General features: G+C 52.6%; 1 protein-coding gene across 5 annotated transcripts in view; it reads left to right on the top strand.

Moving 5' to 3' along the window:
- The window catches only part of GRM7 (glutamate metabotropic receptor 7), a 192,894-nt gene extending 174,582 nt beyond the window's left edge, over positions 1-18,312 (top strand). For 2 of the 5 annotated variants that reach the window (XM_071439281.1, XM_071439284.1), the window contains 2 exons: positions 1,687-1,779; positions 16,962-18,312. In XM_071439281.1, the coding sequence (XP_071295382.1) occupies positions 1,687-1,757 (71 nt within the window). In that variant the 3' untranslated portion in view covers positions 1,758-1,779; positions 16,962-18,312. Of the gene's footprint in view, positions 1-1,686; positions 1,780-9,777; positions 9,960-16,961 lie in introns of all 5 variants that reach the window. The other 3 variants (XM_071439283.1, XM_071439282.1, XR_011681102.1) reach the window with 2 other exon arrangements.
- The last annotated feature ends 1,204 nt before the right edge of the window (positions 18,313-19,516 follow it).

The following is a 19,516-nucleotide window of genomic DNA, read 5'->3' as shown; positions in this document are numbered from 1 at the left end:
CCTGTGCTGATCCCTGTGCTGATCCCTGTGCTGATTGATCCCTGTGCTGATCCCTGTGCTGATCCCTGTGCTGATTCCTGTGCTGATTGATTCCTGTGCTGATCCCTGTGCTGATCCCTGTGCTGATTGATCCCTGTGCTGATCCCTGTGCTGATCCCTGTGCTGATTCCTGTGCTGATTGATTCCTGGGCTGATTCCTGAGCTGATTCCTGTGCTGATTCCTGTGCTGATTCCTGAGCTGATTGATTCCTGTGCTGATTCCTGTGCTGCCAGGGCTGATCCCTGTGCTGATCCCTGTGCTGATTCCTGTGCTGATCCCTGTGCTGATTCCTGTGCTGATTGATTCCTGTGCTGATCCCTGTGCTGATTGATTGCTGTGCTGATTGATTCCTGTGCTGATCCCTGTGCTGATCCCTGTGCTGATTCCTGTGCTGATTCCTGAGCTGATTCCTGTGCTGATTCCTGTGCTGATTGATTGCTGTGCTGATTGATTCCTGTGCTGATTCCTGAGCTGCCAGGGCTGATTGATTCCTGTGCTGATTCCTGTGCTGATTGATTCCTGGGCTGATTGATTCCTGTGCTGATTCCTGTGCTGATTGATTGCTGTGCTGATTGATTCCTGGGCTGATTCCTGTGCTGATTCCTGAGCTGCCAGGGCTGATTGATTCCTGAGCTGATTCCTGTGCTGATTGATTCCTGTGCTGATTGATTCCTGGGCTGATTCCTGTGCTGATTCCTGTGCTGATTCCTGAGCTGATTGATTCCTGTGCTGATTCCTGTGCTGATTCCTGAGCTAATTGATTCCTGTGCTGATTGATTCCTGTGCTGATCCCTGTGCTGATCCCTGTGCTGATTGATCCCTGTGCTGATCCCTGTGCTGATCCCTGTGCTGATTCCTGTGCTGATTGATTCCTGTGCTGATCCCTGTGCTGATCCCTGTGCTGATTGATTCCTGTGCTGATTCCTGTGCTGATCCCTGTGCTGATTCCTGTGCTGATTGATTCCTGGGCTGATTCCTGAGCTGATTCCTGTGCTGATTCCTGTGCTGATTCCTGAGCTGATTGATTCCTGTGCTGATTCCTGTGCTGCCAGGGCTGATCCCTGTGCTGATCCCTGTGCTGATTCCTGTGCTGATCCCTGTGCTGATTCCTGTGCTGATTGATTCCTGTGCTGATCCCTGTGGTGATTGATTCCTGTGCTGATCCCTGTGGTGATTGATTCCTGTGCTGATTCTTGTGCTGATCCCTGTGCTGATCCCTGTGCTGATCCCTGTGCTGATTCCTGAGCTGATTGATTCCTGTGCTGATTCCTGTGCTGATTCCTGTGCTGATTGATCCCTGTGCTAATTGATTCCTGTGCTGATCCCTGTGCTGATTCCTGAGCTGCCAGGGCTGATTCCTGTGCTGATTCCTGTGCTGATTGATCCCTGTGCTGATTGATTCCTGTGCTGATTCCTGTGCTGATTCCTGAGCTGATTGATTCCTGTGCTGATTCCTGTGCTGCCAGGGCTGATTCCTGTGCTGATCCCTGTGCTGATCCCTGTGCTGATCCCTGTGCTGATCCCTGTGCTGGTGCCCCCAGACCCCAGTGGGAGGCAGAGCAGTGCCAGGGCTCATGCAGGGCAGGCTGGGAGCATTCCTCATGCCCAGACCCATCCTACATTCAATGTATTTACTTTCCCTGTAGACTCCATACCACCAGTAAGAAAGAGTGTTCAAAAGTCTGTTACTTGGTACACTCTTCCACCTACTGTATAGCTTTTGCCTGCTTTCCAAAAAGGTAAGGAAAACCGAGCTTTTCTTATTTTATTCTCAAATTATGATGGTGGTTTTGATTATTGTGACTATTTTTATTATATACATAATTATTTGAGAAATGTTCATTAGTGCAGCTGTGTTAAAAATATATCTAACTTAAAAATTGTTCACAAACCTGTTACCAAAAGCTGCCATGGGGGGTTTGCCTGGGGAAGGGGAGCTCTCCTCCTCCCACCACTGGAGCTGGAGCCCGATAAAGCCCTTGAGGATGGAATATTTGTATAAAAACAAACAAACAAATGACCAGAAGTGAATTCTGGCCCCCAGGTCTGACAGCTAAGGCAGTGTTTTCTGAGTCCTCCCCAGCACCAAAGCTGTAAGTGGCCCCAAAAGGTTTGAAAATCTGCTTTTCCCCAGGGCAGCCCTGACTGGGTGGAACCAGGAGTGAACAGTTTTTGAGGGCTGGCTTTTCCTGCTCTGTGGCTGCCTCGTGGTGATCTGGTGATGTGTGAGCTCCTGTGGTGTTTGTGACTGCAGCAGCCGGGAATTCTGCTTTCCCAGGGACACAGAGGGGTCAGGAAGCCTGGGATACTGCACAGAAATGATTGCCAACCATTAATAAGTATTTCTCACAGTTCCCTGCGTGCTCAGGGGCTTTGCCCAGGTACAAAAGCTTGTACCTGACCTGGTTCCTGTGCTGCTGTGCGCTGAGGGCTGGGAAAATCACTGTATTCAGCCTTCAGAGTGTTTAGCTGGGCTCTAATAGGTGAGAACTTCTATCAGCAAAGGTTGGAGTGTTGCTTGAATTGAGTCTCTGAGTCACAGGAAAAGAAATGACCAATATCTCTGGCTGGTGTAAATTGCCCCTGCTCCAGCATCAATTCAGTCCTCCCGGGAGCCCAAATTGGTTTGGATTGTATTTGAATCAGGGCCATTATCCCAGCTCAGGCACACAGGAGGGGAGGCTGAAGCTCTCATGAGCCCCGGGGTGACCCCGAGCATCCCAGGGCAGGGCTGGGCTGGGGGAAATGGGACAAAGCACCAGGAGGACAAGGGGCCGCTCAAAGCATTCCTGCAAATGAAAGAGGAGAAGGAAAGGGCAGCTCTGCAAAGATGAGATTGCTAAAGGAAGGAGATGAGAAAGAGAGAGACGGGAGACACCTAAATCTCAGGAGAAATTGGTTTGTTAAAGAAAACTTTAAGGGCACAAAAAAATAATTAGGAGCTCACACAGATTCTAAAATTAATTTATTTCTGTGTAATAATAGGAATAATGTAAGGGACTGCTGCCTGCAAAGGCACACAAATAACTCTATCATCCAGGTCCTATAAAAAACAACTGGCCACTCAGAGTCTTTAAGCAGATTTTAAAATTTGGTCCAGAAAAGCTTTGAAAATGCTTTTCATCCTAAACCAGGGACGCTTTGGGCTTGTGCTGCTCCTGCCAGTGCTCCTCTGCTGTTTTCCATCCCAGCACTGCTGCTCCAGGTCCTGCAGCCCCGGCTGCTGCTTTGATTTGTTCTCCCGGGAATACAAAACAACAAGCAGCATGAAACAATGCAGTGTATTAAAAACAAAGCTGGGCCAGCAGCAAGCATCGGCCTGCTTGTAAATTGACACTTGTTCTGCTGGTGAGGTGTTTGTAGTAGGAATGAGCTGAGCCCTGACGTGACTGTATCAATTTCTGCTTGTGATGCACAGGGAGATGGGTTTGAAAGGCTCTAAATTGTTTCCTGGGAGTGACAAATAGGCCTTCTGTGCTCTTGGGGCTGATGGAAATACCAGGCTTGGAAAACATCTGGTAGGTGTGAGGGAAGGAATTGTCCATCAGTGAGCAAGGCAAGGAGGCAGCTGAGGCTGCTGCAGAGCTGCAGGGCTGGGGCTGCAGGGCTGGGGCTGCAGGGCTGGGGCTGCAGGGCTGGGCCTGCAGGGCCCAGGAGCAGCTCCCTGTGCTGGCCTCGGCAGGTGGGGCAGAGCCTTGGCCTCTGCATTCCCTGGGCTCCTGCTGGGTGTGCCTGGGGCAGGGAGGGCATCCCCAGCAGGTCCTGCAGGGATGTGCATGGCCAGGGATGTGCCAGGGAATGGGCATGGCCATGGGCACCAGGCAGTGCTGATTGATGCCAGGGAATGGGGATGGACACGGGCACCAGGCAGTGCTGATTGATGCCAGGGAATGGGGGCATGGCCATGGGCACCAGGCAGTGCTGATTGATGCCAGGGAATGGGGATGGCCATGGGCACCAGGCAGTGCTGATTGATGCCAGGGAATGGGGATGGACACGGGCACCTGGCAGTGCTGATTGATGCCAGGGAATGGGGGCATGGCCATGGGCACCAGGCAGTGCTGATTGATGCCAGGGAATGGGGATGGACACGGGCACTTAACCAGGCAGTGCTGATTGATGCCAGGTTTGGGGATGGCCATGGGCACCAGGCAGTGCTGATTGATGCCAGGATCTCTGGGGATGGACACGGGCACCTGGCAGTGCTGATGGATGCCAGGGAATGGGGATGGACACGGGCACCAGGCAGTGCTGATTGATGCCAGGGAATGGAAGGGATGGACACTGACACCATGGAGTGCTGGTTCCAGGACTTGGGGGAACTGGACACAGACACCATGGAGTGCTGATTCCAGGATTTGGGGGAACTGGACACTGACACCATGGAGTGCTGATTGGTGCCAGGGTCTGGAAGGGATGGACACAGACACCATGGAGTGCTGGTTCCCATGGCATTGGAGCCAGGGCACTGCCAGGGCTGGCACAGCCTGTGCAGCTCCACTGTGGAGCCCCTGCCTGCTGAAGGCACAGCTCCCCTGAGGAGAAGGGCAGGTTCTGGATTCCAGTAAGGAGCTGTTGTGGGAGGAGCCCTGATGGGGTCTCAGACTGACCTGGGCTGCTGTTGGAAGGGGGAAATGGTTCAGGTGCCCCCCAGTTCCCCCCTGTTCTCCTCCTGCTCACAGCCCTGGGAGCCCAGAGTGTCCCAGCCAGGAGCAGCCCATGACAGCAGCTGGGGACAGGCAGGTGCTCCTGGGGACAATCAGCTCTTTGCAGGCTCTGGGTCTGAGCTGTGAGGTGCTCTGTAGCTCATCAGCCTCCAGTGTGTGCTATGGAATAATTATTTGCTGGATTGAAGTGTCATTTTTGTTTTAAATCTGGCCAGTTTCAGCCTGAGAAAATACTCCGTGTTTAACCTCACTTGAGGGATTTTCTGTTCAGTGGAGGCTGCTAAGAAATGAGAATTTGCACTCAAAATTGATAACTGAAAGGCTTTGACAGCCCTTCACTGCATCTATTTTGCTTCTGGAACGGCTGACTGGAAAACTAAACATCACCAACTCCTTCTAATGGTGATGTGCTTATTTTAAAAGTATTGCATGGAAGTGCATCCTGTGCTTGGGCACTGCCAGGGATGCAGGGGCAGCCCCAGCTGCTCTGGGCACCTGTGCCAGGGCCTGCCCACCCTCCAGGGAACAATTCCCGATTCCCAATGTCCCATCCATCCCTGCCCTCTGGCAGTGGGAGCCATTCCCTGTGTCCTGTCCCTCCATCCTTGTCCCCAGTCCCTCTGCAGCTCTCCTGGAGCCCCTTCAGTGCCTGCCAGGGGCTCTGAGGTGTCCCTGGAGCTGCTCCTGTCCAGGTGAGCCCCCCAGGTGTCCCAGCCTGGCTCCATAGAGAACATTCCCTCCTGCCTGAGCATTTTGGATCATGTTACTTTCTCTTTTACATCTAAAAATAATTACTTTTGATGGCACATTCATATAATTGCCAGCTCCCATATTAATTATCTGCAGACTGTCTCACACCTCTCATGACTGTACACAATACAAGATTGTAATGTGCAGGGAAGTGTCAGACTGTTTCCTTTTTTAAAAATTGAAATTCTGAGGGCACTTAAACCATCACCTTCGAGTCTGATGTGTGAATAAAAACACACCCAGAGCTAGAAGTGCCTGGGATATTAAAAGCTGTGTAGTAGATGGATGTCTGGGAGCACACATTAGGATTAGTTAGTGTCTAAGTATTCATTGTTCATTCCACATTTTCTGTCTTCTTCTGTGATCTTTTTTCCTGGTAAACCCTGGTGAGGAGTGAGCAGACATAGCTGGACCTCACAGACCAGTCCCTCTCACTTCTTTGCTCAGCAAACTCCCAGCAGCTGAGTTCTCCCTTTGACTAATTTATCACTGCTCACATCCTCTGAGGGAGATTCTGTCACGTCTATAAATTGGAATATCAGGGAGAAGACACAGCATTCGGCTCTCCTGTGTCCCACAGACGTGGAATCCCTCCCTTTCTCCCAGGCAGGGCAGATGTCAGGGCTCAGCCTGTGCTGCAGGGCTCCCTCCATCCCTCCCTGCCTCAGGAAAGGAGCTGGGGATCAGCAGATCAGAGTGCACAGCCTCCCCTCCATCCCCTGCAGCCCCTCAATCTCTGCAACCCAGGCTTTGGGAGCAGCTCCCAGCTGCAGAGCCAGAGGCTGGAAGGGCCATTTTTTTCATAGATCTAATGAAAATCTGGCAAGTGAGTTCATAAAGGAAATTCTAATAACGATGGGGTAAAAAGGAGAACAAACCTCCAGCAATATTGCAGCAAAATTAATTTCTCAAACACACAAATCCAGGCAGGTTTTGGTGGGCATGATTGCAAGTATGGAGAAAACTGCTCAGGTCATGTAAGAGCAGCAAAAAATCTCAGTTCCTACCTCGCTGTGTGCCTTTGGTGAAGCTGTGCAAACCATGGTTTGTGTTTGTCACCTTGTGGGAAGCAAACATGGAAACCCAGCAGCTCTGGGGAGGTGGGAGCAGCCAGAGAAGGAGGCAGAGCCCAGCCCTGCTGTCCCTGCAGGAACCACTGGAGTGAGGCAGGGGCTGCTCTGTGCTCTCTCAGAGTGCAAACAGAATATATTTGTGCAGGAACCTGCCTTGGCTTGGCTTTTGAGGGCCAGCAAGCAGCAGCAAACCCAAGCAAACACTCAGAAATGGGGGGTTCTGGGTGCTCCTCTCTCCCAGCACTGCTGTCACCCCCAGCACCCTGGACAGCAGCACAGGGGCTGTTTATCCCTGCTGGCTCCAGGGAAGGAAATGTGGCTCTGCTGTCACCCCCAGCACCCCAGAGAACAGCACAGGGGCTGTTTATCCCTGCTGGCTTCAGGGAAGGAAATGCAGCTCTGCTGTCACCCCCAGCACCCCGGAGAACAGCACAGGGGCTGTTTATCCCTGCTGGCTCCAGGGAAGGAAATGTGGCACTGCTGTCACCCCCAGCACCCTGGACAGCAGCACAGGGGCTGTTTATCCCTGCTGGCTCCAGGGAAGGAAATGTGGCATCTCCCAGAGAGCTGTGGCATGTGTTAGAGGAGAGCATCCTTTGGCCTTCCAGAGGTGTTTGGCTTTGGGCTGGGGTTGTTTGGGCTCTGGCTGCAGGGAGCAAAGGCAGGGGGTTCCTTTCCAGCCAGAGGAAAATGAGAGAGCAGGAAGGGAGCAGGTGAAGCACAGCATGGGCCCAGGGAGGAGGGGAGGAAGGCAGCCCAGGCCGGGCTGAGGTTTGGCCGAGGTTTGGCTGAGTTTTGGCCGAGGTTTGGCCGAGGTTTGGCCGAGGTTTGGCTGAGGTTTGGCCGAGGTTTGGCCGAGGTTTGGCTGAGGTTTGGCCGAGGTTTGGCCGAGGTTTGGCCGAGGTTTGGCCGAGGTTTGGCCGAGGTTTGGCCGAGGTTTGGCCGAGGTTTGGCCGAGGTTTGGCCGAGGTTTGGCCGAGGTTTGGCTGAGGTTTGGCTGAGGTTTGGCTGAGGTTTGGCCGCGGTGCCCTCAGTGGCCCAGAGCCCTGGCTCTCAGCTGGGAGCAGTCTGGCACTGCATCCCCCGAGGTGCCTGCTCCTGCTGCTCGGGGGAGGAAGAAACAGGCGAGATAAAGTTGCCATAGTTACACTGCTTGTCACGATGCTTATCATGTCCCTGGGATAAAGAGCCCTGCATTAAATCTGGGCTCTTATTAATATCAGCTGTTAAACATTTCCAGGGTATTTGAAATCAAGACTTTCTGCTAAAAAATTAAATGTTGATTGCAGCAAAATGGGGCAGTTTAACAGTGCAGCTCAGAGTGTAATTTTGTCAGACACTGTGTAACACAGTTGTACACCAGGAATACATTTTCCACTGAATTGAGTCTCTTGCACCTCGTGAACATTCTTGATTTTCCTGTTAAGATGTTTGTTACTTGCAACCCTTTGCCAAGGAGCTGGCACAGGCCAGCTGGCAGGGAGGGAGAGGAGTCCTGGGGGTGAGTAAGAAAACATTGCTTGTGTGATTAGTGTACAACCATGGCAGGGCTGGGAGAGCTGGCAGTGCTGAAGAGAGGCTTCAGGGTGACCTAAGTGTGGCCTCTAGAGCCTGAGGGGCTGCCAAGAAAGGGGGAGAGAGAATATTGGAGGGACAGGACAGGGGGAATGGCTTCCCACTGCAAGAGGGCAGGGGGAGCTGGGATACTGGGGAAGAGTGGTGAGCTGGGATAATGGGGAGGGATTGTGAGCTGGGATAATGGGGAGGGATTGTGAGCTGGGATAATGGGGAGGAGTTGTGAGCTGGGATATTGGGGAGGGATTGTGAGCTGGGATAATGGGGAGGGATTGTGAGCTGGGATAATGGGGAGGAATTCTGAGCTGGGATACTGGGGAGGAACTGTGAGCTGGGATAATGGGGAGGGATTGTGAGCTGGGATAATGGGGAGGAATTCTGAGCTGGGATATTGGGGAGGGATTGTGAGCTGGGATATTGGGGAGGGATTGTGAGCTGGGATATTGGGGAGGGATTGTGAGCTGGGATATTGGGGAGGGATTGTGAGCTGGGATATTGGGGAGGGATTGTGAGCTGGGATAATGGGGAGGAGTTGTGAGCTGGGATAATGGGGAGGAATTCTGAGCTGGGATATTGGGGAGGAACTGTGAGCTGGGATACTGGGGAGGAACTGTGAGCTGGGATATTGGGGAGGAATTGTGAGCTGGGATATTGGGGAGGAACTGTGAGCTGGGATATTGGGCAGGAGTTGTGAGCTGGGATAATGGGGAGGGATTCTGAGCTGGGATACTGGGGAGGAACTGTGAGCTGGGATATTGGGGAGGAACTGTGAGCTGGGATATTGGGGAGGAACTGTGAGCTGGGATAATGGGGAGGAATTCTGAGCTGGGATATTGGGGAGGGATTGTGAGCTGGGATATTGGGGAGGAACTGTGAGCTGGGATATTGGGGAGGAACTGTGAGCTGGGATATTGGGGAGGAATTGTGAGCTGGGATATTGGGGAGGAACTGTGAGCTGGGATATTGGGGAGGAGCTGTGAGCTGGGATATTGGGGAGGGATTGTGAGCTGGGATATTGGGGAGGAACTGTGAGCTGAGATATTGGGGAGGAGCTGTGAGCTGGGATATTGGGGAGGAACTGTGAGCTGGGATATTGGGGAGGAACTGTGAGCTGGGATATTGGGGAGGAATTGTGAGCTGGGATATTGGGGAGGGATTGTGAGCTGAGATATTGGGGAGGAACTGTGAGCTGGGATATTGGGGAGGAGTTGTGAGCTGGGATAATGGGGAGGAATTCTGAGCTGGGATACTGGGCAGGAGTTGCTCCCTGCGAGGGGGATGAAGCCCACAGCAGGTCCCAGGATGGCAGAGAAATAAAGGAGATGTGCTGGAACAGGTCACAGCAGTGCTGGGAGGGCAGGGCAGCCACGGAGCCCTGGTTGTGCCCAGGGTTGGGGACAAGGCACTGGGGACACTCTGGAAGCAGTTCAGCACCACAGTCAGGAGGCAGAGGTGAATTGTTTTCCATCAGCTCTGACTCCAGGCCTCCTTGGGGATGTTTCAGCCATCACTCAGGTCATCATTTTAATTATGTTTCATGCAAACTGTTTTCACACTTGGCTCTAACAGCTCTCTGCAGAGCCTGGCTTTCCAGGTAAGATAACCAAAGTGCTGTTAATGACTTTGTTTTAAGCAGGTGAAAATAATTTGCTTCCATTTGTTATCTTTGCAGTCCACAGCACTCACACAGCAGCAGTAGAAATGGAGTTGGAATTAGCAGGTTTTCTGTACCGCTGGCTCCAATTAAGGAATATGAGTTGGGTTTGTTTCTTCCCTGCCATAATCTCATAAACATTTGGAAACACATTTCCTAAGCTCCTGTGCACCTTTCCAGCTCCACGTGACCTGGTGCAGGTGAGGCTCTGGGGCTGGATTGCTGTGAGGGTTGTGCAGTGGCTCCTTTGGCCCCTGGCTCCATCCCCATGTCCTCCTCCTCCTCTCAGAGCGGGATTTCTGTCCCCCCATCCCTGTGGGACACAAGCACAGCTCTGCCTGTGCCCCCTGCCATCCTTCAGGGCTGGAGGTGTTGATCAGCCTTCCTGCTGCCCATCCCTGATCCTGATGGGGCAGACACTCAGCTTCCCCTGACACACAAGTTCTTATCTGCAAAGCAGACAAGGAGGAGATGGGGAGAGAGGCAGCCAAACAGGAGCTAGATAGGGATACAGCCAAACAGGAGCTAGATAGGGATACAGCCAAACAGGAGATAGGGAGACAGCCAAAGGTGCCTGAGATGGATGTTCCTCAGCAGGGCTGTGCTTCATTGATTTTAGCTTTTATTTGGAAGGGTACAACTAATCCTGCTCTATCAGTTTTATTTCCTGACTCAAAATCTCAATCCCATAGTTCTGTTTCTGGCACAACCCTGCAGATTTTCCAGGCCATGAACAGCCTGGCTCTGTTCTGTGGCTCAAAGTCCCATTTGTGTTGGTGGCCCAGGTGGGGAGGTTCATCTCTGGATTCATCTCTGAGGTCCCCCCTGGTAACCCCTCAAGGCCAAGGGGTGGCAGGAGGGGCTGAGCCCAGGAGCTGGAGCAGGGTCTGTCTCTGCAGGCCCTGCAGATCACCCCTGCAGTTAGCAGGGACAGCCCACTGGGGCTGGCAGAGGAGCCAGCCTAGCAGAGATGGGCAATGTGCTGTGCTTGTGTGCACAGAGCTGGCACTGGCCCTGCTGAGCGCCTCACACGTGGCCAGGGACAAACAGGAGCACTCCCCAGCCTGACCCCATCCCTGGTGACAGCCCCTGGCAATTACTGCAGGCACACTCTGTCCTCCACCTATCACATCTGGCCTTCACAGGAGCAGTCCAGCCCTTGCCACAGGGATGTCTCCTGCCACAGGAGTTTGGTGACATTCCTCAGAGCATTGTGACACCTGAGCACTGTGGCACCTGAGCATTGTGGCACCTGAGCATTGTGGCACCTGAGCACTGTGACACCTGAGCACTGTGATACCTGAGCACTGTGATACCTGAGCACTGTGAACCTGAGCACTGTGGCACCTGAGCATTGTGGCACCTGAGCATTGTGGCACTGAGCACTGTGGCACCTGGGCATTGTGGCACTGAGCACTGTGACACCTGAGCACTGTGACACCTGAGCACTGTGACACCTGGGCATTGTGACACCTGAGCACTGTGACACCTGAGCACTGTGACACCTGGGCATTGTGGCACTGAGCACTGTGACACCTGAGCACTGTGACACCTGAGCATTGTGGCACCTGAGCATTGTGGCTCCTGAGCATTGTGGCTCCTGAGCATTGTGACACCTGAGCATTGTGACACCTGAGCACTGTGACACCTGAGCACTGTGGCACCTGAGCACTGTGATACCTGAGCATTGTGACACCTGAGCACTGTGGCACCTGAGCATTGTGACACCTGAGCACTGTGATACCTGAGCATTGTGGCACTGAGCACTGTGACACCTGAGCACTGTGGCACCTGAGCACTGTGGCACCTGAGCATTGTGGCACCTGAGCGCTGTGATACCTGAGCATTGTGACACCTGAGCATTGTGACACCTGAGCACTGTGACACCTGAGCACTGTGACACCTGAGCATTGTGACACCTGAGCATTGTGACACCTGAGCACTGTGGCACCTGAGCATTGTGACACCTGAGCATTGTGGCACTGAGCACTGTGACACCTGAGCACTGTGGCACCTGAGCACTGTGATACCTGAGCATTGTGACACCTGAGCATTGTGACACCTGAGCACTGTGGCACCTGAGCACTGTGATACCTGAGCATTGTGACACCTGAGCATTGTGGCACTGAGCACTGTGACACCTGAGCACTGTGGCACCGAGCACTGTGGCACCTGAGCATTGTGACACCTGAGCCTGTCCTGTGGCTGGCACATCCAGCCCTGTCCAGCTCATCACCAGCTGCCACCTGAGTGGTTGTGTCCCAGAAAATCTGCCATCAGGAAACAGCAGGGATGGTTTCAGCACCCTGCCCTGCCCTGCCCTGCCCTGCCTGCTGCTGGCTGGGAGGTGCTGGGGAGTCTCCCAGCCCTGGAATGGCACTGCTGCTCCTGGCTGTGCTGCTGCACCAGCCGTGGCAGGGGAGCCTGACAGCTGAGGACAGAATTTCTAGGAGAAGAAGCAATTGGGGAGGAACACACTTTTCCTAATGTTCTCTTTGTCATTTAATTTACTTGCATTCTGTTATTCAGACAGGACATTCCACTGCTCCTGTGTAGCAAAGCCACAGGGCCACGCTGGAGGGACCCAGCAGCACAGGCAGTGAAATGCTCTGTGCAGTGCAGCCACTGAGAGACCCGAGAAGGTGCCAGAACACTGTGGCAGCACAACAAGAGAGATGTCAAAATGCGAAAGAACAATCCATTTACATTTAGATACCAAATTTAAAATTATTTTCTCCAAGCTTCATTCCATTTGTTGGGGTCTGGGCAAGCATGTAGAATCATTTAGGCCTGTTGCTTTCATCTGGCTCTCATCTAAATTCCCCAATTTGAAGGCAGCAGAGCATGGGGAGAGCTCTGTCTTTCTGGCAGAGATCGAGGAAAAGCCACGCAGCTCCATTTTGCTTTTAGATGGACTAGGAGTAGGATTTAATAATCAGCCTCTGCTCTGCCTGGCACAAATGATATGGGCTGCTAAGCCAGAATTAAGGAAATGAAAGAGAGGAGCTGAGCATTATCTGCCCCGGTGACTGCACAGGAATCAGAGCAGGAGTTCCAGGCTCGGAGCCATCCCGTGTCCGTCCCTGCTCGGAGCTGGGGATGCTGAGATGATGTTTCATGTGTTTGATAGCTCGAGATGCCTGGGGGCTGCAATAAAATTCATTTCTTGCACTGTAAATCTTTGCTCTTTAAGCATGGAAGAGGGTACAAATGTGCATAAAATTGAAGTGCAAGCGATTACATCTCGCTCTGAGTCAGTATTGACAGCTCTGCCTGGCTCTGGGGTGCTGTGGGAGCTCCTTTCTTTGTGACCTGTGCCCAAGATAATGAAAACCAGTCAAGTGATGAAACTCATCAGTCCAAAGAGGATTTTTGCTTCTGTGTATTTGTTTTTGATGTGTTACTGGCACGGAGATGCAGCTGTTCCCCATCCTGTTCCTCCCTCCTGGAAGGGTGTGGGCTGTCAGTGCCCCCAGTGCAGGGAAGGAATGAACTCTTGTGCTCCCAGGAGCGTTGTTTGCTTGCACCTGCAGCTCTGGTGGCTGTGCTGGTGCTGGCTGAAGGTCGGACTCGCTGATCTCGGAGCCTTTTCCATCCCCGGTGCTTGTGTGGCTCTCTGGGCTCACCTGTGCCTGTGCACAGGTCCTGGCTGTTCCCTCCTGCTCGTTCCTTCTATCGGCACTGTCACTCTTCACCACTAATTAGCGGGAAATAGCAGAAAAGGGCTCTCGTCTCTAACTGTGACAGGAAACTCTTCTCAAGTGCTTCAGGCTCTTTTGAAAGGTCTCCCTTTTCCCAGGGAAGCGACACGGTGCCAGTGCCTCCGGAGCAGCGTTATTTGCAGCAGGCGAGCGGCAGCCGGGCTCGTCCCTTCCTGCACCGCTGTGGGCACTGAACGCGAGGGTCGGCCCGGGCATTGCCGGGGGTGTCCCGGCAGCGCAGGTGCTGCCCTCGCTGCCAGTGCACCCAAAGCAGCGCCCAGCGAGGCTGCCGCCATTCCGTGCCTGTTAATGAATGAATTAACTAATTAATGAATTAACATGTGGCTGCTGTTCGCGAGAGGCCAATCTGGGCTCGCTGTCGGAGACGTCACCCTTTAGCAGAACAGCAGCGGAGCGAGTGCGATCTGTATCTGTCCCGTGTAAGGAGCAGGCAACGCTGCATTAAAGCCTGGCAGAGCTGATGGTTCATTAGCGTCCCCCATTTTCATGTAAATTAATTTCTTTGAGGAAAATCAAATCCATACCTGGTGCTAATTGCCGGTGATAATGATGAGCCGTGGCTCAGGAGGATTCATTATCGAGGCAGACCGTGCCTCTCCTGAGCTGTCCAGGCCTGGAATGTGGCTGGAAGTTGCACAGAGCTGCGGATTGCTGGAGTTAGTGCAGGAGCAGAGAGGGGACATGCAGCAGAGCCACCGGGGACATGATCCCCCCTGGCCTAACAGCCTTTAAGCAAGGAAGATTGGCTTTCCTCTCTGAAAATAACCCCGAGGCTTTTATTGATCATCTCATCTGAATTATGGATGATGCTTTTGTCAGCTCCATTATCCCGGTGAGGCAGGGCCGTGCCAAGGATTGTGTCACTGTCTCAGAGCCCATCCAGGTACCCACAGCATTCCTTGGCTCCATCCCTTTGGCACCGGGGGCTCCTGGTCCTTTTGGAAGTGACGAGGGAGTGCTGGGGCTGAACTGGTGAGAAAACTCGTCAGCAGAAGGACTGGTTTTGCTGGGAGCCCCAGTAATACCCGGGGGCACTGGAGGGGTGGCATGATCTGAACTCGCAGTGGGAGCATCTCAATTTGTCATAGAAACGCTGCTGCTCCTTGAAATAGGAGCATGTAATGGGGAAAGCTGAAGTGCATCACAAAATAATACATGGAATTACTTTGCAACCTGTTCCATAATGACATTATTTTTCCCAGGCTCATTTTACCCTTCTTCAGCGTTTAATAGCATTCCCCAGTTTATTGGGTGTTTGTAGTGTAGCCTTGAAGGATAATGAGTTTTATCCTGGCAGATGTTGGACACCTTCATGTGCAAGAGAAGTTAATGGGAGCTGGAGATGATCAGCGCTTTGTGGAATCAATCCTTGATTGAACAGACAGCACTGACTCCTGTCTGGGGCACGAGGAAAGAGCTGAATCAGGGTTTCAGGATAATATTGCCAAGGGCTGCAGCTCCACGTGAGGTTCCTACATGGGAATACCTAGACTAAAATCCTGTCTTTGTTTTTGCCAGTGAGCACCATGGGCAATACTGAAACTGGGCTGCACCCTGTGCACTGCACTCAGAATAGTCTGAATTGCTGGGGCACAGCAGAGCAGGTGTTCCTGGAAAGCCAGCAGTGATGTCTGGCTGGTGACACTGCTGGTGGGGGACACCCCAGGGGGACACCACAGCCTGCCTGGGGAGCACAGGGAGCTGTGTCTGGTCTCTGAGGGCTCGGGGAGCTTGGGGGGCTGGCAGAGATGCAGGGCATGTTCAGGGGCTGGCAGGGATGCAGGGCATGGTCAGGGACTGGCAGGGATGCAGGGCATGTTCAGGGGCTGGCAGAGATGCAGGGCATGTTCAGGGGCTGGCAGAGATGCAGGGCATGTTCAGGGGCTGGCAGAGATGCAGGGGATGGTCAGGGACTGGCAGAGATGCAGGGGATGGTCAGGGACTGGCAGAGATGCAGGGCGTGTTCAGGGGCTGGCAGAGATGCAGGGGATTTAGGGGAGACACACAGAGCCCTATGGGAGCCATGTCCTGTTTGGGTCTGGTTTTGTTGAGGGGCTGATTCTTATTCTTGATTCTAAATCCTCCTCCTGAGAGGAGCCCCAGGAGACCCAAACCCAATGAAGTTTGAAAAGCACATTTGCAGAACATATCCAATTGTTGTTCTCGCCTCTCCTTCCACAATGTCTCTTAAATCTTCCTGAGAAAGTTTTAAAATGAAACAGAAGACATTAAAAACATCAAAGTGTGCATGGAGTCTACCCCAGCTTAGTAGACTAGAAATATTCAGCAAACTGCTTAAGTTGTGCCAAATTCTCCCAAAGACTGTGGGCTTTAGACTTCAGTGGTTTAGCAAACTGGGATAACTGGAAATCCAGGCTCTCTTTGTGGTCTCTGGAGTTTAGGCTGGATCTCAGGGAAAGGTTCATCCCCAGAGGGTGCTGGCACTGCCCAGGCTCCCCAGGAAATGGGCACAGCCCCAGAGCTCCAGGAGGGTTTGGAAAACCCTCCCAGGGATGCCCAGGGTGGGATTTGGGGTGTCTGTGCAGGGCCAGGGGCTGGGCTGGATGATCCTGGTGGGTCCCTTCCAGCTCAGGATGTCCACAGTTCTGTGTCCTGGATCTGTCAGTGTTGCCAGAGTACTGCAGGACATTTTGCTTTGTGTTCAGCTGCAGTTAAATATTTGCAGTTTTTCCTGACAGGAGCGTGTAGCTGCACTCATAACCTTCTGACTGGTTTGATTTCCTTCTGTTTGCAAACAGATTGGATTTGAAGGTCATAATTAGGAAAGCTGGTACCTTCATCCCCATATTGAAAAATTCTCAGAAGTCATAAAAGTTGAATAAGAATCAACTTTATCCATGAGAAAAGCCAAGTTTAGCCCAGGAGATTTAAGATGTTGGAGGAAATGTCACTGTTTTTGTAAAAAATAAATCTTAATAGGATCTGGTTGTGGTGCCTCAGCAGCACAGTCACCCAGACTGCGGGAGCCTGACAAAATCAATCCCTGCTAATTCTGTTTATTGCCAGAGCTGGAGCTGGAGCTCGGGCTGGCCTGGGAGCCGCCTGCCCGAGTCCTGTGGGTGGGAGTGGGGGGTCGGGAGCCACTGGCTGTCCCCATCCCGGGCATGTCCCCATTCCTGGTGTGCCTCCATTCTGAGCACATCCCCATTTCCAGCCATCCTCATCCCTGGTGTGTCCCCATTCCTGGTGTGCCCCCATTCTGAGCACATCCCGATTTCCAGCCATCCCCATCCTGGGCATGTTCCCATTCCTGGTGTGTCCCCATTCCAGGCACGTCCCCATTCCTGGTATGTCCCCATTCCAGGCAGGTCCCCATTCCTGGTGTGTCCCCATTCTGAGCACGTCCCCATTCCCAGCCATCCCCATCCAGGCACGTCCCCATCCCGGTGCCCCCTGAGCAGTGCCAGCCCCACGGAGGGCTCGGCCGCGGGCTCTGACCCCTGTCTGCTTCTCTTGCAGGCCCTGCTGCAAAAAAGAAGTACGTGAGCTACAACAACCTGGTGATCTAGGCCCAGCCGCCATGGGGCACGGGCCACCAGCCCACCCGCCTCGCTGAGCTCCCCGCACGGGCTCCGGGGAACCGGGCACGGGGGAGGCGAGAGGAGCCCCGCTCCAGGCCGCTCCCGGCATCTCCTCCATCGCTGCCGGCTCTGCACGGCACTGGCCTGGCCTCAGGCCTCAGGGCTGCCGTGGCCTTGGGGACACCGTGGCCTTGGGGCCTCTCCAGCCTTGGAGCCACCATGGCCTTGAGGCTGTTCCGGCCTTGGGATCACTGTGGCCTTGGGGCTGCCATGGCCTTGGGGCCGCCATGGTCTTGGGGCCTCTCCAGCCTTGGGACCACCATGGCCTTGGGGCCTCTCTGGCCCTGGGACCACCATGGCCTTGGGGCCTCTCTGGCCTTGGGACCACCATGGCCTTGGGGCCTCTCCGGCCTTGGATCCACCGTGGCCTCAGGGCCGCCATGGCCGTGCCTCAGGAGCGGCTCCCTGGGCCGGCTGCGCTCGGCTGCTCTGGACTCTAAGGGGCTAATTCTGTCTTTCTATGTACTTCCAGACTGCAAGTTTTTGAACTCTCTGTACAGTTTGTGAGGATTTTTTGCATATTGCCATCCATGTTGTTCCAAGGTCACTGTTTGTTTTTTGGATGCACAGTTTCCTTGAGGCCCTGTGCTCTCGGCACCTCTCAAACCAACCGACCACTGAGGATCTGAGACCTGTGTACATGACTTGTATTATTATTCTTGTATCACTGCAATCCATATACCTTATTTTTTTTAACTAAACAAACAAACAAACAAAAAAAGAATTTAAAGACCAAAAACTGTGCTGGCGAAGTTTGTCCCCCCCTTCACACCTCCGATGGGCTGCAGAGGAAGCAGGAAGGATTTTTGCTGAGTTTTAGTAGAGGTCTTGATCTTTGGAATGCATGCCAGTAATGTATTTTATGGTACATGTTAATAATTTATGTTTGATATTTGTATTTGTGTTCTACTTTGTTCTTTTCTTTAAGGTATATGACTATTTTGCAATAATTTCAATGATTCTTAGGATATTTGGAGGAAAGAATATGGCTTTTACATGTCTTGAGGTTTTTCTTTGTTGATGCCCCACCATGATTGACCAGTGTGATAAAGACTTACAGAAGCATGTATGTTTTCTACTGTTTGTAATAAGTAATTTCGTTAATCTTGCTGCTTATGTGCCAATTTAGTGAAACCAATCTTTGCCGCAACCTCCTCCCTCCCTTTCCATTCTCTCGATCCTGTGATATTATCCGAGAATGTATCAATAAAGGATTTTGGTTAACTTTTTTTTATTTACTCTAATAAATATATTTTTTCAGTTGTTCCCTCCCCCTTCCCCCTTGTGACTTAACATTTATTTCAGGATGTTGTCAGACATGCAGAAACCCAGCACAGAGGGGCTTGTGCACGAGGAGCAGGTCTGGAGGAAGTCCTGGGGGAGCTGGCAGCTGATTGCAGGGGGAAAAGGGCTTGGAAGGGACTTTTAAAGGTTTGTAGCAACCCCGCAAGCTAAGCTGGAGTGCCAGGGTGCCAACCTCCTGTCAGTGTCTGATGTCTGCAAAGCTGCTGTCAGCTGCTGAGGCTCCTTTGAAGGACACCGCGTTCAGCAGCACACCAGACGGTGATTAGGTGAGCAATTAATGCGAGTCAATCTGCCAGGCACAGCCTGGGTGAGCTGGGGCAGGAAAAGGGAGAAGTTGAGGCAAGAGGAAACTCATTCCCTTTGCAGCACGGCACCTGCAGCACCTTCGGCATGGCAGCACGGCTGGGCTGCGCTGATGGAGCCTGGGGAAGGTGTTTAGGCTCCCATTTTCTGCAGACAACTTGATCACTTATCCTGATGAAGTTAATCAGCATCAGGAGGAGCTGTGACAGCTGCGACAGGGCGCAGGGAGATGAAGAGCTGGGTGTCACAACCTGCCTGCTCTGCAGAGCCACGGCCTGGGGGCACGTTCTGCACCTCACATTGAACTGCAGCTGTCTCGGGATGGAACTCCACCAGGTAAAGGCTTTCTTAGCAACAAACTAATCACCAGCCAGCTAATAATGAAGGCAGCTACAGCATTTTCCTTTCCCCATAAACATAGGGACAGAGCCAGCGTTGGCCTAAATAACTACATTGCATCAAACAAATGTTTCATGCTCAAAGACTCTCTCTTTTTTTTTCTCTGAATGGGAAAAGATTGGTTTGCTGGTTTGTTTTTCACTTTATTCTGGTGAAGGGGGGACTGAAGTGGTACGATGGAATGGTGCTGCTGAGAGGAGGTGATGGGGAATGAGGGACCCCGGGTGCATTTATGGCTCTCTCGGAGCTGTACCTCCACATCCATAAATCTCTTTTTGTGTGTATGTGTACACACATGACCACTCTGTGTTACATACTCGTGTCCTGGGCAGGTTGGGAGCCCCAGGCAAAGTCCCCAGTTTTTAGGGGAACCCATTCAATCATGAGGGGCAGAAGGGACCCTCCAGCTTCCTAAACTCCTCAGAG

This window comes from Agelaius tricolor, unplaced genomic scaffold (genome assembly GCF_023055355.1).
Source record: "Agelaius tricolor isolate 1412-34295 unplaced genomic scaffold, bAgeTri1.0.p SCAF_14, whole genome shotgun sequence".
NCBI lineage: Eukaryota > Metazoa > Chordata > Aves > Passeriformes > Icteridae > Agelaius > Agelaius tricolor.
This window is presented reverse-complemented; position numbering and strand designations above follow the sequence as displayed.